Below are 23,999 nucleotides of genomic sequence, written 5' to 3' on the forward strand. Positions count from 1 at the left end.
GACGAGAATCAATCAGCCTCGAAGCTAAGCTAACTTCGGCTCATTCAGGAAATGGCTGCTAAAATGTTTATTTATTCATTTGTGTTTTTCAAAAAAGACATTCAATTTACAAACATTTCTGTAAAAAAAGTTTGTATCGCTGCAGTTTTTAAATCATCTGCTTCTGCTTGGTTTTTGTCTTCTCATACTACTAGTAGCTTTCAGCTAGCCTTTACTTTTAAATAACATTTTGCTTATTTTAGCTTATAAGCCTATTGCTGCTTTAAGCTATCATTTTACTCTTATCAGCTTTGGGCTAGTATTTTACCACTTTTAGCTTTCAGCCAGTATTTTGCTACTGTTAGCCTGTGTTTTGCTCCTTTTAGTTAGCATTTAGCTGATGTCTTGTTACATTCGGCGGGCACTGTGCCCCCTTTAACCAACATTTTGCTTCTTTTAGCTTCTGTCAACTCAAAGCAGCGCTCTTCATTTCCACAGGAAATGTAAATTTGTTAAAACTTGTGAGTCACATGAACTCGGCGGGTCCTGGGGGGCTCGCTGTTTCCACAAACCCCCCGTGAAGAGCTGTGATCCTTCAGAGTCTGAACTCAGAGGGTGAACTAATTAACCGCAGCTAACGGGACTTTAATCAGCAGCAGGGGTTGGGAGAAGTTTAGTTATCAAAACGGAGGGAAAGGACGAGTGGCGCCCACACTGTGATTAATTTAGAGATGTCCCCCCCCAGGCGTGCTGACGTTCAGACTGCTGAGACAGAATCGTGGTGTGACGAACAGATTAACGATCATTTGTTGTCTGTAGCAACAAACACCTCGACAGGAATAAAATCACTGACTGTTGGCTGCTGTCCAAGACACGAGCAGAACGAGCTTCGCCAACAACGAGCTAAAACTGCAGGAGCTGGTAGTAGCTGAGCATCATCCTCACAGTCACCACGTGTTTGGACTTGGTTCTGGTGGTTCCGAAGGTGAACATGTCGGGACAGAAGGAAGATTTGGAGGTGAAGGCGCCGCAGCACCGGGCCAGGTGTTCAGTGAACTCCAATGACCTCCAGTGACCTTCAGCAACCTTCAACAACCTCCAGTGACCTTCAACGACCTCCAGCCAACTCCAGTGACCTCCAATGACCTTCAGTGACCTCCAGCCAACTCCAGTGACCTTCAACGACCTCCAGTGACCTCCAACAACCTCCAGCCAACTCCAGCGACCTCCAGCTCCATTTTGTGACCTTCTGTTGGACCAGACTTCTTTGTGTGTTCGGTGAGAAGTAACTCTTTAAATCCACGCAGCTTCTCAAATGGAAAGTTTTCCTGTTTTATTTTTATATACAGATTTAAATTTAATCTCAAATGACCTGGAGCGACTTGACGTCTTCTTTCAGATCCCGTGTGAGTGCAGCGTGTCCACACGCTCGGTGACTTCCAGTCGGTCAGAGAAGCGGCTTTCAAAAAGTTGTAAGTTAAGTTTCAAAATAAAGCTTGGATGTACAGTACTCGTCAAAATAAGAGTTCCTCTGTCACAGCTGAGAGTCTGAACGTAAACACCAGAACTACGTTCTGAGCTGTTTGGGAGGAAGTTTAAATTATGATCGTCTTTGAGCGCGTTTAAAATAATTACTCCTGAAAATCATAAAAAATGGAGAATAATAATAAAAATAAAATGATTAAAATAAAAACTGAGCGCAGACGAAGAATCTTCATTTTGTCGATCTGCTTCATCGTTTGACGTTTTGAATGATGCATTTAAAGAACACATCATGACCGCAGGAGAATGACCCCACACTGATCTTCTGACCCGCGTCATCATAAAAATCCACGTTTGGAGCCTTCAAGTTGTCGTTCAGAGCAACAAACGAGCGAATCATCGTGAACTGACTGAAACCAGTGAGTTCACCTGCAGGCCGGACCGACTCCCGACAGGAAGTTAAAGAAATGTTTGTATTTCAACGTTTCTACAAACTTTTCTGAGACTGATCTGATCCAGACCAGGTCAGAGAAGTCCTCCGATGTCCTGCAGGACTGACCACAGTGGACGGAACAGGAGCAGAGACTCTTCTGGCTGAAGGTCATCGTACCGAGGAGGAGGAGGAGGAGGAGGAGGAGAGTCAGGCGCTGAGACAAACGGAGCGGGGTGAGGAGGTGACAGTTTGAGGTTAGAGCGCAGAGGCAGGATGAGGAGTGACGGGAGCGAGGTAAACAGGAGCAGCAGAACGCAGGAGGAACATGGAGGAGCTGTCAGGATGGAGATGACTCACAACAGCAAGGTCATCGCCTTCAGAGGGGAGCGGCGCTGCGGAGTGATGGATGGAGCCGGGTGAGGAGGTGAGGAGCAGGAGAGGCTCACGGAGGAGGAGGCGACGCTGTCAGGTCGATTCACCACTCAGACAGGAAGGAGGAACAGGAAGTGAGACTTTGAGGGAGTGGGGAGGTGAGACCGGAGCTGGCAGCTGAAGCCGCTGCCGTGAGAACACTTGGACAACACGACAGAACGCAAGAATCAGCAGGAAGCAGAAGTTCTGTGTCCACGTGACGGGAGGTCCGAGGTTCTGACTCAACATCCAGAGGAGGAACTTTCAGCTCCTTCTCAACAGGACAGATCCAGTTCTGACCATGAACCACGAGACCTCTGGACCTGAGGCTGGAGGGACAGGAAGTGAACGACGAGCAGCAGGAAGTAAAAGACAAGCAGCAGGAAGTGAATGACTAGCAGTGGGAAGTGAACAATGAGCGACAGGAAATAAAAAACGAGTAGCAGGAAGTGAAAGACGAGCAGCAGGAAGTGTCGTTTCAGAAAACTGCAGGACCAGAGATTGTGGTTTTTGTCCCGTTAATACTTTTCACAATATTTCCGTTTGTTTACAGAGAATGTCTCTAGGGGAGCAGTGGTGCAGAGGTTAGAGGAGGCGAGCCGGTGACTGGAAGGTCGCTGGTTCAACTCCCCAGACAGATGACATCAAAATGTGGGTGGAAGAGGTGAAACACCCACACCTGCCTCCGCCCTCATTCGTCCCACTCTGGGCCCTTGAGCAAGGCTCTAAACCCCCACCATCTGCTCCTCAGGCGTCCTACATGCAGCTCTCTGCTCCACAGAGGCTGTGGTAGCTCGGTGTCTGTGGTTGCATCAGGAAGGACATCCGGTGTAAAAACAACCACAAGTCTTCATGAGAGTCTGTTTGTTGTTGCGACCCTGAAGAAGGAGCAGCCGAAAGAAGAACAACGTTTACAAATGAAGTGTTCGTTAAAAAGCTCTGAGATTTTTTCACTTCCTTCAGAAACGAGCTCCGTTTGACTTTTCATGCTACTTCTGACATCTTTCTCTACTTTTTAGCTGTTTGGTGGCTCAAGATTTTAACCTTTAGCTACTTTAAGCTAACATTCAGCTTGCTACAGCTTTCCGCTCTTTTTAGCCGTTTGCTTGTTTCCAAAAGTTGTAAATATTTGTTTACTGGGACTGGAGGGAGTGAGGAAACGCTGGAAAGAAATATAAAAACAAAGATTACTAAAACTGAGAGGAGAGAAAATAAATAAATAAAATCTATAACAGTAGTCGACTAAACAAAACAAATAGATTAATTGACATTTAATAAGAATAAAATACAAAAGTCAAACTAATACAAAGGGCTAATCTATCTAAAATAAATCAAAGTCCAGACTGAACAGGTGTTGGACTTCAGACCATCAGAACCCTCAGCTGGTCTCAGGTCCACAGGAGAGACCAGCTGAGGGTTCTGGTTCTGACTTCAGGTCCAGTTCTTCAGAGGATCTGAGGGGTCTGAAGGACTCGTCTGATAATCTTTTACAATGAACCTCAGATCTTGTCCAACGTGTTGGTGCTCAGAGCTTGTGTTGGGAAGGACTCTCAGCTACTACCACGTTACCTTTCAGCTGGACTCACCGAGCGGTTTGTGTTTTATAAATATTACTGTGTTCACGAGGTATTCTCCTAACAGACAAACAGGCCTTTACATTATCACCCAGCTGTCGAGGCGGCGGGTGATCTTACGTGTTCCATCGTTGTTTGGGTTTGCTCCGCCTCCGTCAGGCTCGGTACCTGGGATGTAATTATTAAGAGAACTACGCCCGCAGCTGCTCCTCCTCCTCCTCCTCCTAGCAGCCCATGAGTCAGACTGAAACTCGTCTCCTGAGGACTCTCATTTAACAGCTCCTGCTCCTCAGTCGTCTTCATCATCACTCGTCATCTTCTCAGAGTTTGTTTAAAATGTTAAAGTTTAAAATGACGAGCCGTCTCTCACTTGTTGTTTCTAACTGAACGAAGATGGAACGGTCCATGTGGGTCAGAGGTGAGTCTGCCTCCGTCCTGAGTCACGGGAGGACGGAACGGGAGATGGACTGACACTTTGGGGCCTTGTCTGTAGTAATGAGAACGTTGCTCCGGTCTGTTGTGTTGGAGAAGAAGCTGAGTTGGACATGATTCCAGCTCCAGTCTTTGATCTCAATAAAACCAAACAGCCACATTTTTTGGCTCATTTAAAAAGTTTTAGTTCCAGGACAGTAGCGGTAACCTCCTCGGTCCTCACTTGTTTGGGTTTTGTTTCCGAGGAGCGGACAGTTCTGAAACGAGGTTTCTCCCATGTCTCCGCCTCGTTATTCTCCAGCCGTCTTTGATCTGCTTGTGAAAGAACATTTACCTCCCAGCTGTTGGTCGAACACGATCCTACATCCTTTACGTTCACGTCTTACAGCCTCATTCATCTTCTCTCGGCAAATATTGATCGGCTGAATTACTTCTGAACATCGGCTGTCTCCATGGCAACTGCCATCGCATCACAGAGGCTCCCCGGTGGAACGGCACGAAGCGGCAGGTTAACATGATGTGAAGAAGATTTTACGATGAAAAGCTTGAATTGGCCCAATTTTCTTCATCGTGTTTGAGTCTTCATCACTGACGAAGACTCTGGTTTATCTTCTTCACATGGAGTGTATGACATCATTATATTTATGACTTCCTGTGTGAATTTTGGCCCCGATGATGCCGGGGCTTTGTAAGACAGCAGAGCAACATCTGTTTGACTTTGTTTCCTAGTTTTTAGTTGTGAGCTGCGTCCAACAGCCCGGCCAGGTGAGATCCTGGGTTTGGGTCTGTCAGACACCAGGACCACTTCAGACCTTTCAAGCTGTTGCTCCTCTGCTTGTTTGTGTGATTACTTCACTGGAACGTCCTGGCTCCTGCCTCAGAGTCTTGAAGGGGTCTGACTGACCTGTCACGGGTCCAGGCTCGTAGAACTCGTGTCTCTGCTCGGTTTAAAGAATAACCAGGGAGCCACAAAACAAAGTAACAGACGGTTGGCTGAGTGTTGCGCAATCACAGCGTTTGTCAGGGAGTGACAGCAAACACTCCCGCGTGGGACTGACGGCCTTAGAGCAGGGGTGTCCATACGCTTTCATCTGTGGGCCAAAACTATCCAGATGATCCCGATGAAGGACTCGTGGGAACACGAGTGAACAATATGAACAATATTTTGGAGAAAAGACAAAAGTTTATTAATTTTTGTGGAGAAAGTTTTAAGTTGTTTTAGATCCAAAACGTTAAAAGACTCAGAAACAATAAACTTATATTTTTATTAAAAAGGATTTGATTTGTTGTCTCTGTTTGTTGTTTTCTTGTGTTTGTAAAATTAATTTTAGTCTGTTCTCAGAAACAAAAGTGTCATTTGAGTGTCATTTTAAAAGGGGGTCGATCCTTTTGGACCATGGACGACCCAAAAGGCTGAAGTTGTCCAGTTGTCAGTCGCTGCAACAGATCCATAGGTTTGATAAAGTTGATCAACTCGTTGAAGTTGTCCAGTTGTCAGTCGCTGCAACAGATCCATAGGTTTGATAAAGTTGATCAACTCGTTGAAGTTGTCCAGTTGTCAGTCGCTGCAACAGATCCATAGAAGGTTTGATAAAGTTGATCAACTCGTATGCAGATGATACCACGCGTTATTCATTTAAAAATGTCCAGTTTCCCTCTTGGTTATTTTATCCACAAATATTTAGACAAGTTATGAATCATTATCTAAAAGTCTCTTTCTGGTCTGAAGGTTTTTGGTTGTACCATGAAGTGAAAATAAAAAGATTTCAGCCAAAAGTTTGTATTTTGTTTAATATTGCTCATTTTGAGAAGATCAGTTTTGCTGTTAAACCTAAACTTGATATAAAAAAGAGGATTATCAACTAATCTGCAGAACGTCTGCATCGACCTCTTCAGCCTGATGGTACCATTCTTAAAGTGCAGCTGTGGGCCGCATGAAATCACTCCTAGGGCCGCGAATGGCCCTCGGGCCACACTTTGGGCACCCGTGTCTTAAAGGGTTAAATTGTTTGTTCTTAAAATGATTTTAGTTTTAATTTTACTCATGACTTTCTTCTTCTGCTTTCAGGGATTCTGACAGTGAAGCATCTGGATGTCCTGCTGGAGTCCGAACAGAACAGGGTTGTGTTGCTGACATGAAGACCCCCCCAGATAAAAGCACCTTCTCGTTGGAATCGTACAGGTACAGGAAGCTGGACCTGGTGTTGGACCAGTAGTTTCCTGAGCTGCTAACCAGGAACATTCGCTCACTGACCGACCACTTTACGTCCTCCTTTCTAATTGGACCTTCTTTTGTCTTCTTTCTTGTTGACATCTTGGTCCAGAGGTTCTGCACTGGACTGAGATCATAGAATTAACCTTTGTTGTCCCTCAGTGGGACATTCAGGTGGACCAGCAGGAAGGGGACAGGTAGACACGAAGGGAAAAGCAGAAAACCACCGAAGAGTTTCATAAGAACAAAGTTCTGCGCGGTTTTTGAAATCACACCCAGATCCAAGAGACGTGAGCTGAGGAGCTTAAAGAATTTACAGCATGTGCACGTGTAAGAAAACACACTATGTCCCAGAAATGAACGTGTGCACGTGACGGCAGGGATGTGAACACTTCTTGAGTTTGTTTGGGACGACGCTCCTTTGGTGCAGCAGTCTGTCCCTGAAGGACCTCTCTGTTCTGGGACAGCTTCATGGGGTGGGACACATTGTCCAACGAGTCTTCTGTCTCACCTGCAGTGGGTCCAGGGGACATCCTAGGACGGAGCTCGTCTTCCTGATGAGCTTCTCTAACCTCTTCCTCTCAGCTGTAGAAAAGCTGCTGCTCCAGCAGAGTAGAAGATGGCTGATGCCACCACAGAGTCAACAGAGGTCTTCAGGACTCCTAAAGACCTCCGTCTCCTCAGCAGGTGGTCTGCTCTGTCCCCCCCCCCCCTGTAGAGCGCAGTGGGGGCCACTGGAGTCCAGTGAATTTAGTTGTGTCCTGGTGAAGCTGCGTGAAGCTCTGCTTCCTGTTGGCTGGAGGTGGTTCCTGGTGTGATCTGCTGCAGATCTTCTGCTTTATGGTCGGTGTTCTTTCAGACGTGGTCTCTGCTGGAACAGGTCGTCTTGAACCAGCCTGACCTCTGACCTCTGACCCCAACAAGGCATCCCATCGTGGTTTGTCTTTTCCTGAGTTTTCTGTGAACAGACGGTTACAATCAAGTTTAACGTCACTGGAATCCCTTTGACCTGCTCAGCTGCTCCAGGTGACCTTCAACAAGTTGTCTACATCAAGACGCTCACGTAGAATTAGAGCATCCAGAACCATTCACAGCTTTTTCCACGTTACGTTACTGCTGTATTCCAAACTGCATTCAATTATTCTCTTTCCTCAAAATTCTACCCACAAGACTCCGTTATGACAATATGAAAGAGATTTGTTGCGATTTTAGTATTTTTATTAAAAATAGAAAATTAAGGTGAAACGATTTAGCAGCTTCTGACTGAGCTGCTTCATGTTTTAATCATCTTAAAAACAGAGGTCTTGAGAGAAGCTTCTGTGAGCTGTTGAGTCTTCTGTAGCACCTCACACATGTGGAGTACCTCAGGGATCTATACTTGGCCCCCTTCTGTTTTCCATTTTTTTTTACCCCATCTGAGATATATTTAATTCAGTTTATTTATGTAACTCCAAGTCACGACAGAAGTCATCTCAGGGCACTGAACAGAAACATTCACAGAAACTCTCCAGAAAACATGGTGCTACTTTTCATTTTTATGCTGATGACAGCCAAATCTGTGTGCCATTAGAACAAAAGCAGAACTCTGGAACAACTCCTGGACTGTATGTCAGAAGTCGGAGCATGGATGTCACAGAACTTTTACATTTTAATGAGGAAAAGATCGAGGTCTTGTGGTTTAAGCCCAGCGCCGGTTCCAAAGTCCATGATGATCTGGGCCCTTTAACACATCATCAGAATCAGAATAAGCTTTATCATCATTGTACCGAGATACAGGAGAACATGTCGTCATCTGACAGAGACAGCAGCTAACCTGGACGTGAGGCTGGACAACGATTTTAAACTTGATGCAGATTAAAGTCCAGCTTGTGCCACTTGAGACAACTCTCCTGTGTGTTCAGACATCGGGGGAAAATTTCTTATGAGTTTGTGCTGATTGGATTGTTTTTATGTGACAATGGCAGCTTGGGTTTCATTTGTTGGTCGGCCATAATCTGTCTGATTTATTGTGTGCAGCTCGAACACCTGAGCACATAACTGCAGGTAACACACGCACACACACACGCACACACAGGCTAATTATACGGCTCATCATGCTCCCCCTCTGCTGCTTCCTCGTCTTTAAGCCTGGTCATTATCCTCCTTGATATATCACCTTTTCACTTGCAAATGACTGACACCACTGAATCTGGGCACTCGCGCTGCAAGAGGCACTTTTTCCTCCAAGAATAGAGCTCGTAATAAGTCTCAGGGTGCTCAAGGACAATAGATGGCTTTTTATCTCCTTAATGACTGCTGCTGCAGAGAGGCGCTTGCTGCCAGCTCTGGCAGGACTCCGTGGCAAATTGTAGAAAACTCCAGTTTTCTGTGAAGGATCTGGACCATTTTTAGACACTTTATATCCTCAGTGTTGATACAAGCATGAAGGGAACACGTCTGCTGCTTTCAAGGTGCTCTGGAAATCTGATTCATCCTAAATAATCAAGTTGTCTTTGGAAACGATTCATCTTTGCACAGAGGCGGAACAGAATGTGACGCTGGCGTCGCTGACCGACGAACAAGTGGTCCGGTGTCTGAGCAGCTGGATGGAAAAAGATCAGGTCACTTCGTACCCCCATATGGTACCAGGTGGTGGCATTACTTTAAATCTGGTTTCTGAGGTGACCGGGGGAGAGTTGGGTGGACTATCTGGTCTCTGCAGAACTGAATCAAGAGCTGGGTCTTGTTGCAGGAGCAGCTTGAACGGCTTCAGGCTGCTCCTGGTCTGGGGTGGGGCTTTGGTCTCTGGGTGTCCACAGTTCTGCTACAACGGGCCTTTAGCTACTGGCTCACTTAACAATTTACTAAACGTAGCTTTTAGCTAAGGTTCGGCTGACTTTAGTCTCTGTTCAGATTGTGTATAATGTACCAGTTTAATAAACTGTTCAACAAATTCAGTCATTTAATCCAGTAACATCAAGTGACTCACCATCATCATCATCGTCACAATTACCATCTTCATCAACATCATAGTTTAAAAAACAAAACTTTCTGGCGCTGCAAACAAACAAACAAACAAAATGAACAAAGAGGAAGTTCCCTCTCAACACGTTTGTGACGTTGTCTTTCCGCCTGCAGGTGGATTCTCTGGATTAACTTCACTTCCAGTCAACGAAATTGACTGATAGAATTAATAGATTGAATAATAAATAATAAAAAATTGAATAGATTCTTCTTGTAGAAACGTTTCGTCTCTCATCCTGAGGACTTCCTCAGTCTGAGGTGCTGTATTCAGCTCAGTCTCTTAAATAGCACCTTCTCAGAGTGGATCAACCAGTTTGCTGCTGACAACCAAAACCAGCTGATCACATGCTCAAGAAGGACCATCAGCCTAACAATGGATCATTAGCACCTGATGGCTGTTTACTGTTCACAGAGGGCTGAGTGATACTAGCAATCACAGCATTGTAAGAGGGGGACAGTTGAACCTGGAGGCTCCACCCCTGTTTAATGATGGACGATTTCTTTTCACAAAGATGGCCTCCTTTACTCCTCTCTCAAACCATCGTTCCTCTCTGTCCAGGATGTGAACATCTTCATCCCTGAAAGAGTGACCGCTGGCCTGGAGATGAGTGTAGACCTCAGAGTCCTGGCCTGATGATGTTGATCTTCTGTGCTGGTCCATCCTTTTGGCCAGTGGCTGTTTTGTTTCCCCGATGTAAGACTGATCACCCTCCTGACACTGAACAACATACACAACATTACTCTGTTTGTGCCGGGGGACTGGATCTTTGGGATGAACCAGTCTTTAATGTATTTTGGGGTTTAAAAGCCACTGGGACGTTATGTTTAGAAAATAAACGTCTCAGTTTCTCTGATACTCCCTCAACATCTGGAATGACCACTGGTCTGGGTCTGGGTTCCTCCTTTTCACCTGATGGCTGACTGGAGTCCTGTTTGGGTTTCTTCTCTGCTTTCAGGAAGGCCCAGTTAGAAGCTCCACGGCTGTGAATACTTACGTAAATGTGTTTTTTTTTTTTTTTTTTTTTAGTTTTCTATTCTTAAAAAATTTGCAAAAATGTAAAAAAAATAAATATCTCGACTCTTTATTCTCACTGTCATCATGTGCAGAATTCCGAAGAAAGATATTAATTTAAAACAATTTGGAATAAGGCTGCAACATCAAATGTGGAAGAAGTGAAGCGCTGTGGCACTTTCTGGATGCTCTGCTGAGGCTGACATCAAATACTCTTTGAACTCATCAGATGCGTTCAGGCGCAGCAGGACCGTCCAGCTCCTGCCGTCTCTTGTTTCAGTGAAAACCTGGGATTAGTCTGTGAGGGCGGCTGGACCTTCAGCAGCTTCCCACTGATCCAGACCGTGGTGCTTCACCGTTACCACGCAACTACTGCGAGAGCCTTTATCTCACAGGCAGGTCGGGGTGGGGGTGTCCGAGGGGGCAGGGGGGGGGGGGGGGGGGGGGGGGGGGGGGGGGGGGGGGGGGGGGGGACTTTAGGATGGATGTCCATATTTGGAGCCAATAAATTGCTGCAGGGATTCACGGATGAGATGAATGAAAGCAGAACATGAAAGGTTGTTGAAGATGAGTAGATCACGTGTAGGATGAAGATCTGGGTTCAGACCAAACACAACAGCAGATTATGACGTGTGGGAGATTATCTCCACGCTCTGAGCTTTCAGATTAAAAACGATGTGTAGATGGAGGCGACAGCTGCTCAGACGTCTTCATGGCCGTCTCCGCTCGGCGTCGATTGTGTCGGAGCTGAAGAGCAGAGGACCGGCGCCGGTTTTCTTCTCATGGAGACGTTTATCTGCTGAGTGCAGCTGGAGACAAAGATGGAGCTTCTTGAGGTGTTTCTCCTGAACGTGGAGCAGCGGTTCAGTTTGGGCTGATCCGTCCAAAACAACGGATCTTTAGTTTTTCTGCACCTCTTTGTCCTTGGTGTCCTCAGACTGTTGGTGTGAGCAGCAAGTTGGACAGTTTCTGTGAACTCCACAGCAGCTGGCTGAAACATCCAGGGGGTGACCTCTACAACAGATCCTGTTGCAGGCCTCAGACTGAAGAAGTCTTTCAGATGAAATGTTTCTCCCAAAAAGAATCCGTCCACATGACCTCATTTCACTTTTTAAAAATAAAACATGTTTTCAATCCCAAACGTCCGTCACAGAAAACACGTTAAACTCTTCAGTGACCCGAGCGTGGAACAGGAACCCCAGAACTCTAGCCCGTGTGTTTTCTGTCACATGAAACTGGTTCCACCTCCAGGTCACGTTTGGATCATGAAGCCCTAAAAGTCCTGATCATTTCCTCCTCCAGGTCGTTGAAGGTCGCTCATCTCCTGAAAACCTGCGGCGTGTTTCCAAACAGCCTGAAGGAGAACCGCGCTCCTGAAGGAGAACCGCGCTCCTGAAGGAGAACCGCGCTCCTGAAGGAGAACCGCGCCCCTGAAGGAGAACCGCGCTCCTGAAGGAGAACCGCGCCCCTGAAGGAGAACCGCGCCCCTGAAGGAGAACCGCGCCCCTGAAGGAGAACCGCGCCCCTGAAGGAGAACCGCGCCCCTGAAGGAGAACCGCTGCTCCTGAAGGAGAACCGCTGCTCCTGAAGGAGAACCGCGCCCCTGAAGGAGAACCGCGCTCCTGAAGGAGAACCGCGCTCGTTAAGCCCATGTTGCACATTAATGGCTCTTATGAAACGTGTTCCTGTAGAAAACAGATTTCTGTAAAGGCTCAGATTAATTCAGTCAAAAAGACAAACGATGTGGGAATATGTCCTCCCGAGCAGCTCAGGTCAGCCCCCCAGCTCTGTGGATGATGGCGTCCTCCGTCATGCCCTCAGGTGATCATGGACACCATCAGGAATGACTGGTGGGAACAGGAGCTGTCGTTCCGTCCCCCCTCCTCATCAGAAGTCCAGCTGCTCCAAGTTCTGTGTCTAAAAAGGTTCTTCTTTAACGAGAACTAGCTCAGACTGTTCACAGCAGTTTTTAAGGTCGACAACAAACTACCTGGAACCTTGTGATGTAAACATGGAACCACTAACGAGCTGAAAACGTCCAAAGTGACGTTTTATGATCAGTCCCTCCGCTGCAGCGTCCTCCTTCATTTAAATACGTTTCCTCCTGCAGATGTTTGAGAAGTTTCATTTGGCTAAAGAGGCAATAAAAGCTCCTGATTTGAACACACGAGCAACAAAAACAAGATCTACAGCAGGAGAGCGACTGCGAATACGTTTGATCCATTATCCCAGAACAAACGCGTTAGACGAGAGGCAAACAGAAGAGTGGGGCAGTCAGAGCCCAGAGGGGTTTCACTGTAAAAGTTTTGAACTAATGAATGGTTTTCATTAGTTGTCAGTTCTAATCATCAACATTTAAAGAAATAAACATTTGAAATATATCAGTCTGTGCGTAATGAATGAATATAATATACAAGTTTCACTTTCTGGATGGATTTACTGAAATAAATCAACTTTTTTATGATATTCTAGTTTAATGACCAGCACCTGTAAATACTCACAGGAACAGAACCTGTAGACAGCATTGCTGGTGTACTTTGTGAAAGATGATCTCTGAGTGTCCGGTCTTATTGTAACGAGTTCTATCTTCTGTTCAGTTTATCGTGGCCGTCATCTCAAAGCTGTAAAACTGAGTCCGAATCAAAGCAGGAACAGTCGATTGAATCCAGACGCCTCACAGTGAGTTATGAAGCGGCCGTTAGCAGAAAGCTTGCAGTTTATAGAAACCAGCTGATTGGTCCCTTTTAAAAGGGAGTTTTTCTTTCCACTGTCTCCACTGTGCTTGCTCAGGATGGGAGACTGCAACGAGGCCAAGATTCAACTCGTCTGCTGGATTCCTTAGATAGAGAACTTTACAGGAACATTCACATAAAAGACAATTGGTAAAGTTCCCTGAGACAACCTTGTTGTGATTTGGCGCTTTATAAATAAACTGAAATGAATTGGTCCCAATAAAAGATGGAGTCAAACAAAAAGCAGCGGAACCAGTTGAGTCCAACATTTACTACAAGTCAAAAGTCCTTAAAAAAAAAAAAAAATGTTCTTTTCAACAGAACGGCTAAATAAATTTTAATATCTGAATAGTCATGGCAGGCATGAAGGTTTTGATAAATGAAGGGTGAAGATGGCTGGAAGGAAGAGGTTCTGCTCAGATGTTCTTCCAGCAGTTCTGTGAACTCCACACAGGGCTGGCTTGAAACATCAAGGAGCTTCTATTTATAAGACCGATCCAGGTGGCAGGCCTCAGACTGATGAAGTCTTTCACGTGAAAGACCAAACATCTCTTCCATAAACTGTCCAGATCACATGATTTAACCAAACACTTGGAGCACGGCAAAAATGGCGTCTGGATTTAAATTTCTCTCAGCGTCGACCTCACCGCAGAACGTTCAGTTTAGACGCTCTCGTTTCGTCTTTTTGGACCGGCTTTTAAAGAGTTCTTTAAAATGGACCCTCCTGCTGCTCTTGGGTCAAAACGACCCACAAGTCCCGAGTTTTTAAACTGAGGTCTTCTGGGACGTTTTGACCCAAGGACAGCAGGAGGGTTGAGCTGCAGCAACAGGGTCCGATTGTTCAAAGATTTATTTTTCTTTAAAAATACCAGCGTAAACTCACATTTAGTATAAATCATTATTTTTATAATACTAAAATATGTTGCACTGTTCAGACCAACATCTGCTCGACGTCCCTGCTGGACTTACAGCCAAACTGAGTGAACACAGCCGAAGAGTTTCTCCTTCGGCTCTTCTGGGCTTCCTTCTTAAAAAAAAAAAACGAACACAAAGTAAAAATAATTCATTTAGAGAAAGAAAAACTGAAACATTTTACAGACGACGTGAACAAAAAGTCGATTCAGCTGAAAAAATACAAGGTCTGTTTTATGTTTTAATACAAACGTGGGAAAAAGTGATTCTTTCCACCCGATGCTGATGATGGACTGTTTATAGGTTTGGTACAGAGGTGCGTCCCTACAGCAGTGCATCATGGGTAGTGGTTTACATCGATGACTTGTGGAGACATCTTTTGAGTTCGGCACTTAGAAAACAATCACAATGAAATCCGCGTCATCGATTTAATTGAAGAAAATTTACAAAGCCATTTAAACAGAACTTTTCATCAATGTGTGTATATATATATATATATTTATATTTTTTATCTATTTTTGTTTTTATAAGTCAACTTCAAAATTTAAGAATATTCAAAATACACTTTGACTTCACTTGTCCTGATATTTACAGAAATGTACAGGAGAAAAGTTACACCCGTCCAGGAACCCAGTAGTCAAACGTCTCGTCTTCTCTGAACCGACGGTTCGATATAAAATCTTTGTACATCAGTTTTGTCTTTCTGAGTCCCCCCACCCCACCCCCACCCCCACCCCCACCTCGACGTCTATATGGACGTACTGTGGGAGGGATCAATGGCTTCGGGTCTGGGTCCTCCGGAGACTGCCTGGTAGGACATTGGCATCTTGCCAGGACTCTGCCGGAACAGCCCCCCGTTGGGGGCCCTGTGTTTGCATTGCATGGTGCTGCTGAGCGGGTGGTGCGGGGGCAACGTGGTGCTGCCAGGGACCTGGGATGGGGGCAGTGTCCTGCCTAGGGTCCCCCCATGGTGAGGATGGGGAAGCGGGGGAGGTGGCCCCCCCTCCCCGGGCAGGTAGGTGGTCACAGCGAGGCCCGAGGGCGGGTAGTCCCGCCTGGACTCCGGGCCGGGCACCAGGGACGCCTGGCTGGGCTGCATGCTGCCGATGTCCAGCGCAGAGATCTCGATAGAGGGGCCGGGGATCTGCTTGTGGACCAAGTCCTCGTCCAAAAGACTGTTCATACGACGATGCACCTGTTCCAGGTTCACCTCCTTGTCCTATAAGAGTAGGAGTGGGGGGGTGGAGGAGGACAGAGGGAGACATGGGGGAGGGGAGGAGAGGAGGGACAGAGAGGCTGAGATTGGCGACGGGCCGGTTTCTCAGACTGGTTCAGCTTTGCTGGTGCTCTGAGTTCTTAATCAGGCATTGGTTTCTGGATGGATGGACCGGCTGACAGACCGGTTCTGTTTAGGATCTGGTTTGAAGAGCCCAGTGGGACCTGGGGCCCCTGAAACCAGTCTGTGTCTGGAGTTTGAAATCAAACTTGGCCAGTGAGTATTACATGTAGGATGTGTGGAGGAAACAAACGACCTGGTGCCAAACGGACTGGAGGTTGTTGCAGAGCGGCCCGGTTGCTTTTCTTTACATCCAACATGATGCGTCTTTAGTAGCAGCACATAATCCAGCCGGTACGTACAGAGTACTTCCTTGGTACTTCCCTGGCTGCAGTATGTGTAGCTCTCAGGTCCTTTTACTTTGGGTTTATCTGAAGTTTTCCGGGTTCTTTCCCTCTCTGCGGTGTGTGTTTCTTCCCTGCCCTTGAAGTGGACACACACGACGCAGCAGCATCGCTGAACTGATTCTCTATCAGAACAATTTAATCAAACACCGGCTGACTCGACATCTCCTGCTGATTGCAGCCATGCATACTTGTTAGGCATTAATAGACACTCGAGTGTTTCTGTGTTGAACTGCAGGCCTGCTTCAGTACTCTGGGTTATAGGAAGATAAAGGGGGGGGGGGTGTCTGGAAGGCGTGAGTGGCATATTAAACAAGACTCTGGTGGGTCTGAGTCCAGATTCTCTGCACGTCTGGTTGTGGCTGCTGCAGCCGGCTGTTTTTAGGGGAATGAAAAAGCAACCGATCACTGTCCAACAGGCTCGTGAGGTCTCCAGTTTGGCACCAGCATCAGGTTCACGTCAACAATGTTAGTCACAGATACTTCTCACTCATCTGTCCTCCATTCTGTTAAAGGAGGTCTGGTTTATAGACCTGCACCTCATCGATCTCTGAGAACAGTCAAAAACAAAAGCTGAACAAGTTCAAAGACTTCCTTGTCCCTCAGCTGGATCAGACATCTTGATCAACACTAAAGGCCGAATCTCACTGCGGCTAGTTGGCAACAGCATGAGCAAGGGAGTCTCTGAAATGTATATCAACGTTCACAATCCTCTCTGAGCAGTCAGAGATCTGCACGAGTCTCCAACACGTCTAAAGACCACATCAAAACCTCGCTCTAAACCTGTCCTCCTCTAGTTCTCAAATGTTCTCCAGGGCTGTGGAGGTGGGCCACAGAACAGCCAGGAGCACAGGTTTCCAAGCCGTGCACAAAGACGGGCTGTAATTTCTAAACTTCACTGTGCACAGTGTGGCTGCACGGCTCACTGGTCACAAGATTCAAGCAGAACGTCGGCATTTGAAACTGTTTTATTAAACACCAACCTGTGTGGAGTGGTTGTAACCACAGAGACAGCTTTGCTTGTTTTTAGCTCTGACGGCCGGTGACCAGCGTTCATTCAGGACGTCTGCAACACAAATGTTCATTTTCTCACAGTTTGACCCTCCAGCTCACCGAGACACAACCTAAAGCATAAAGAGGAGCTCAAATGGAGAAAGAGAAGGATTTTACTCATTTTTTGATGAAAACCCATCAAAAGCAAACAAGACTCCATGTTCTGGCAGAACCTCACCCTCGACCTGAAGAGAGCACTCCACCCTCTGACTGAGGACCATGGCCTCAGACTGGACGGAGCTACTTCATTAATATGGATGCTGTTTTAAAACTGCAGCTGGATGAGCGTTCGTTTGTTCAGCCCATCAACGTTCATCTACGTCTGGAACGATGACCACCCTTTACGTCACTCCAGAGGCCCCGTTGAAGCATCTACTTTGAAGCTGGAGCTAAATAAAACGTGTGAAGTGGTCTCGAGTGGTCCAGAAACACCTCGTATACTGAGGTAGGCTGTGCAAAAAGCACTTTCCGTGAACTTTAATCCCAACACTTGGGTGGGATTAAAGAGCTGAGGTTTAGCAGCTGTTGTCTGAACCTTTGAGAGGACGGCGTGTTGCTGCAGCAGCAGCCCTGACGGTGTTTGAATGATCCCCCTCCAGTCTCACAGAGCTGCTGTCTGAGCCAATTAAAACATCTCAGCCCTGGTTATTGTTTCCACAGACTGGCACCTCATTAAAATATGTTTTCACAAGTGTCAAGTTGGCGCCTAGCCCAAATAAATAAATGCCTGGGATTAAACCTCAGCCGGTCGTTAAGGACGGACGGTGATGCAAGAGGAGACGAGAAAACAGCAGCCGTGTGAAAGCCTCCATTAATTCTGAAAACAAACGGCTCTGTTGATAAGTGCTCCCAGTGGGGGGGCTTTTTAAATCTTTCTGCCTCTTGCTGCTTCTAAAGACTGTACGTGTTCAGGGGGTCATGCACAAAGCAAGAAGAAGAGTTTCTGATAGTTTCTGCTTGGTTTTAGATTCAAGAAGCCTAATGAGTCACCACCTCTGACATGAACATGGATCCTCCCTGCAGGCGCCTCGACCTCCTTACAGCCTGGACGTTCCTCAGAGGTTGTGTCAATGTTCAGACCAGCCTACAGGAAGCTCTGCAGAGTACATCTGCCTCCGTTACACCAACCCTCTGTAGATCTTCCTTCATACATGAACATTCACTGTCTGACCCCAGGTTCTTAGACTCATCCACCTTTAGTACCTCCACTCTTTCATCTCACACATAGACTCGGTCTTTCTTCTGTCCGGAGCATCTCTCTACCTCTACAGGCTCTCTTCCACTTGTTACTACTACAGTGTCATCTGCAAACGTTGGTAGTGTAGGAAGACTCTTGCCTTACCAGTTGCTTCTACCTCACTGGGCTGCAACAGCTGGAGACCAGCTGGTGACTCACAACTGTGAGAAAATGACCAAAGTTTCTGTCGCAGTTTCACTATAATCAGTGTTTGTGACCACCAAGCTGTACCGATATAATTTGATCATCACGGCTTATTGTTTTCACAACTTTCAAACCATTCTTCTAGGCCAAACACGTTATGCTACCGCCCACATCGTACCCTCCTCGGTGCTTTTTGTTCTTAACTTGGCAGTGGCTCCCACAGTTATGATTTAGTCTACTGGAGTACACTGTAGAAATAAAGAGATGGAGGTTAGGACCAGTCTTTAATAATTATCATCAGTGCGTTTTAAATTCTTTTAGACATTTGGGATTTAATCCTCAGACGTTTTGAGCTCCTGTGCAGGTGTCCAATCACAGCTCTGGCTCTCTAGATTTGACAGAGAGTAATCTGACAAGGGTTCAAGACACTCGCAACAGTTCCCTGAACAAACTTTCTGAACTTGTTCAAAATTCAAACAAATAAGACCGAGCCTCTGAGACTCAACGTGAGAACATTGAGAACCTCCACAAACATTTTGAGACACTTTAGAAACTCCCTCGTGTTGCTGCCTAGTCAGATGCTGGCTAAACAGGAGGGGTCCCAGATCTGATCCCTGATGTGGACCACCCCTCCTACTGCACATCTCACTCATCTATCATTGTACCTGTCTTGCACTACGACTGTCACATCTTCTCCACCACACCAGGCACGTCCAGCTCCTTCAGACCTTCTCCATCAACCTCAAACATCATCTATAAAACGTGAAACGTCCTCTCTGCTCACTCATCCTCCCGACACGTTCCAGCTGTTTTCTGGGGCTTTATCTGATTGTAGAAATTAATTCAGACGTGTTGATTTAAATTTTGTCGAACTGAAACCTTGTTTCTCCAGAAACACTCCTCAGGACGCTTTGGACACACACAAAACCACCAACAAATGTGAAGCGGTACCAAAGGGTTAATGTGTAGAAATGGTGATACAAAGAGATAAGAAGTTCTGCCAACACCAACAATTTGCTTTTTAACAAAATAAGAGCAGTTGTTTTTAAAAGATCTAGTTTTGGTTTTAGAGCAACAACTTGCCTCCAAATGAATAAAAATGTAATTATTTGAGTTCCTTATCATATAAATATCTTTAGGTTGTTGTTGTTGTTTCCCTTTTTGTTAAGAGTAAAACTCAGGAAGACGCCTGTTGGTTCCAGTACATTTGTAAGAAGTTTTCTCTTTGTGATAGCATGAGTTTCAAAGGCCCGGGACAGGTGACGTGCAGGTCAGAGTTCATGTCCACACAGGTAAAGATGAAAAACACAAAGAAATGAGACAATCAAGATGGTTTCTAATGATGGAGGGTTTGTTGGTGAAGGTGAGATGATAGCAGTTCACTGAAATCTTTTTCAACTTGATCCTGATGCTGCTCAATAATCCAGGGAGATGAATCTAAGAAGGTTGAGTCAGATCCTTCTTTGTCGAGACGTTTCATCTTTTGGAGGACCAGCAGCCTAACGACGGATCGTTAGTGCCCTGATGAACCAGTTTGTTGCAGCTCCTCAGACTGAAGAAGTCTTTTTCATAAGAGATGAAACTTTTCAACAACGAATCCGTCCAGAGGACCTGACTCAACCTTGTTAAACTTTTTGAACTTCAGTTTTGTTTTTATTAAGGCTGCAATCGAGCAGACGTGGAGTCCATTTCTGCTCAGTCTAACCAGAAATGAACTCTCCTACAGCAACAGATGGGACAGAAATGTTGTTTTAATTTTGATGGTTGTACATGAGCTCTATTCTGACCTGTATCAATAGCTTCTGCTTCATCCCAGCCTCTCTCTCTGTCTGTCCAAATGTCCCTCCTCCCCTCCGATGAAGCAGTTGTAATGTCATTATATGTCAATGGACCAGAAACCCTTGCCAGTCTGTAATCCTTAGTGACCTGCACGAGATCATAGACAGTCGAGCGTAAATAAAGAAACGAAAAAAGGGAGATGTGGAGAGGAGAGAGACAGAGGGGCGTCCACATTGACATATAATCTGTGACAGAAGCAGGCAGGAGTTAGAGACGAGATGTTGGACACCAAGCTTTCTGCTAAAGGACGACACAGACCCGACCGTCTGCTCACACTTTACTTTATGGATCCACCTGGAGGCTTCCTGCCCCGTCACGACTCGGACCACATGGTTCAGGTCTGTTCTGTCCAAACTCTGCCTGTGTAGCACACAGCATACACCAGACCCGAAGGACCGGTTCTACAGGACGCAGTCAGTCCTCAGGTTGAAGACATCAGACATGTTCCCTTGAGTTGAACATGTTTTGATATCGAGGCTGAAACAACGTTTATCTCTAACAGCCGTTAAGTGAGGTTTGAGGGTAAAATGGTTCTTCTGATCCACACTGGGTGGACGATGGATCTCAAATCTGGTATAATGTAACAACAATATTTAACCACACTGATCTCATTTATTATGTATTGAACTTTCCCACACACTTCTAATGCATCATAGCTCATGCCCCCCACCCCCCGCCCATTCATAAACCCCCGCCCCCGTACTCCCAAAGTTCTCAATGGTTCCTGAAGTTGGGGTTGGGATATGATTTTAAAAAGTTTGCCATAACGATTCATAGACGTTAAAAAGCCTCAACAGTTTGTTTGATCTAATTTTCTGAGTTTTTTCTGGCCTGGTCGTCGTGTTTGAATTGTTCAAAGTAACAAAGATGCACGTGTTGGTCGTACATTAAAAACTTTGGCCTGGAGAGGACTGTGCTTGAGTTGGAAATGAAGGGAAGCAGCTTAACAGAAGTTTTAGATTCAGAAATGGTAAATTAATAAACACGTGATGTAATCCTGAAGGGAAAACCCTCTGGCTCATTCTATGCGAGTTGTTTTGATGCTGCTTGTTTTACATTGAAGGAGATAAGTCTTCTTGATTTAGGAAGTTTATAGACGTCAGCCTGCAACAATCCATATTACTGAAAGCTACCACGGACCTACACTAACTACTTCTTCTTCTTCTTTCCGCTTTTTCCTCTTCAGGGTCTCCACAGCGAGTCCTCCTCCACCTCACTCTGTCCTCTGCCCTCACTCCAACTACCTCCACGTCCTCTCTAACTGCATCCATATGTCTCCTCTTTGTCTTTTTCCTGTAGCTGCATTTCTAACATTTTTCTACCAATATACCCACTGTCCCTCCTCTGGACATGTCCAAACCACAGTCCCTCCTCTGGACATGTCCAAACCACAGTCCCTCCTCTGGACATGTCCAAACCACAGTCCCTCCTCTGGACATGTCCAAACCACTGTCCCTCCTCTGGACATGTCCAAATCATCTCAGTGTGTCCTCTCTAACTTTATCTCCCAGTTGTTCAACCTGTGCTGTACCTCTGATGATCTCAGTCCTGATCTTCTCCATCCTTGTCTCTCCTAAGGAGAACCTCAACATCTTCATTTCTACTTCCAGTTCTGTCTCCTGTCTTTTTGTCCATGTCTCTGTCTCCAGACCATACAACATAGCTGGTCTCACCACTATCTTGTAAACTTTTCCTTTGACCTTTGCTGACACCCTTTTGTCTCAAATCACTCCTGAAACTTTTCTCCATCACTCCATCCTGCCTGGACTCTCTTCTTCACCTCTTCACCACACTCCCCATGTTCCTGGACAGTGGACCCCAAGTCCTTGAAGTCCTGCTCCTTTGTGACCTCTGCTACTTGTAGCCTCACTGTTCCACCTCCTCCCTCTCATTCACACACATGGACTCTGTCTTACTGCGGCTGACTTTCATTCCTCTTCTTTCAAGTGCATACCTGCACCTCTCCAAGTTCTCTTCCACCTGTTCCCTGTTCTCACCACAGATCACAATGTCATCTGCAAACATCATAGTCCACAGGGATTCTTGCCTGACCTCATCTGTTAGTCGGTCCATCACCAGAGCAAACTAGAAGGGGCTCAGAGCTGATCCTTGATGCACTCCCACCTCCACTTTGAAGCTATCCGTCACTCATACAGCACATCTCACCACTGTCCTGCTGTCCTCATACATGTCCTGTACCAGTCTAACATACTTTTTGGACACTCCAGATTTCCTCATGCAATACCACACCTCCTCCCTCGGCACCCCGTCATATACTTTTTCTAAATCCACAAAGACACAATGGAGTTCTTTCTGACCCTCTCTGTACTTCTCCATCAACATCCTCAAAACAAAGATGGATCTGTGGTGCTCTTTCTTGGCATGAAACCATCCTGCTGCTCACAGATAGTCACCTCTCATCTAAGTCTTGCTTCCACAACTCTCTCCCAGATCTTCATCACGTGACTCATCAACTTAATTCCCCTGTAGTTGCTACAACTCTGTACATCACCCTTGTTCTTAAAAATGGCCACCAGCACTTCTTCTCCATTCCTCAGGCATTTTCTCACCCTCAAATATGCCATTGAATATTTGGTGAAAAACTTCACTGCCATCTCTCCAAGACATTTCCAAACCTCCACTGGTCATCAGGTCCTACTGCCTTCCCCTTCTTCATTCTTTTCAGAGCTTTCTGGACTTCACCCTCACTAATCTTTCTCACTTCCTGGACCACAGTTTCTATGATCTCTACTCTTCTTTCTCTTTCATTCTCTTCATTCATTTGCTCCTCAAAGTACTCCTTCCATCTACATGTCACACTCTCCTCACTTGTTAGAACATTTAACAAGTCTAACCTACTGCACATCCTTTCTAGCCTAATCCCTCTGTCTCGCTAATCAGTACAAGTTCTTCTCGCCTTCTTTAGTGTCCAGCCTCCCATACAACTCATCATGCACCTTCTGCTTTGTCTTAGCTACCTCCCTCTTTGCTCTACGTCCCATCTCCTTATATTCCTGTCTCCTCTCTTCAGTCCTCTGTCATATTTTTTCTTGACTAACCTCTTTCTTTGAACATCTTCCTGCACTTCACTATTCCACCACCAGGTTTCCTGATCATCCATTCTCTGTCCAGATGACACACCAAGTACCTTCCTACCTGTCTCTCTAAGTACTGTTGCTGTAGTAGTCCAGTCATCTGGAAGCTCTTTCTTACCACCCAGAGCCTTTAACAGCTCCTCTCTGAATTTCTCACAACATTCTTCCTTCTTCATCTTCCACCAATCGGTCTTCTTATTTGATTTTCTTTATTGGCCTGCTCCAACCAGAGTTACAAATGAAGAGAGGGAGCATCCAAACTATCATCTCTGAGGAAACAGGTGGCTGCATGGCTCAGAAACTCAAGGTGACATTTAGCTACGATAATGGACACGTTTGTTAGTCTGTAGTCCATAAAGAAAAAGGCTGGAGGATGAACTGTTGTTAATTATGCCATCATCAAATACTGAGTAGTTTGCCGTACTAACAGTTTTTATTTTAGCAGTGGTAATTCTGCTTTAAGCTCCTGGTCACAGTGTGCCACGTTTATTTACACCTGAATACTTTTATACTGGCTGCGGTTCTGAAATGGTTATTTAACGCCGTGCTGGTGTGTCCGGCTCACATGAGAACATGCTGAGCTTCTTTTTTTTAGTGTTTTATTCAAATGAAGGTCACTGGACCACTCTTTGCTTCAGATGTTATAACTGCAGCGAGTTGCTCTGAATTTGAGCAAACTATTGTCCCAATAAGAGTCATTGGTGCGTTTGGTGACCAGGTCCACACGTGAGACGTTCTGGTCACAGAGCTGCACTGGAGGTTCTGGAAA

At 45.8% G+C, this 23,999-nt stretch overlaps 1 protein-coding gene across 1 annotated transcript in view; it reads right to left on the bottom strand.

Moving 5' to 3' along the window:
* Window positions 1-14,930: 14,930 nt before the first annotated feature.
* LOC119423574 (glutamate receptor ionotropic, delta-1) overlaps window positions 14,931-23,999 on the bottom strand; it is a 458,437-nt gene continuing 449,368 nt past the window's right edge. The window contains exon 19 of the mRNA XM_037690973.1: window positions 14,931-15,401. Coding sequence (XP_037546901.1) covers window positions 14,931-15,401 — 471 coding nt within the window. The remainder of the gene's footprint in view (window positions 15,402-23,999) is intronic.

The sequence above is a fragment of the Nematolebias whitei genome, chromosome 17 (assembly GCF_014905685.2).
Source record: "Nematolebias whitei isolate Nwh7 chromosome 17, NemWhi1, whole genome shotgun sequence".
NCBI classification, from domain to species: domain Eukaryota; kingdom Metazoa; phylum Chordata; class Actinopteri; order Cyprinodontiformes; family Rivulidae; genus Nematolebias; species Nematolebias whitei.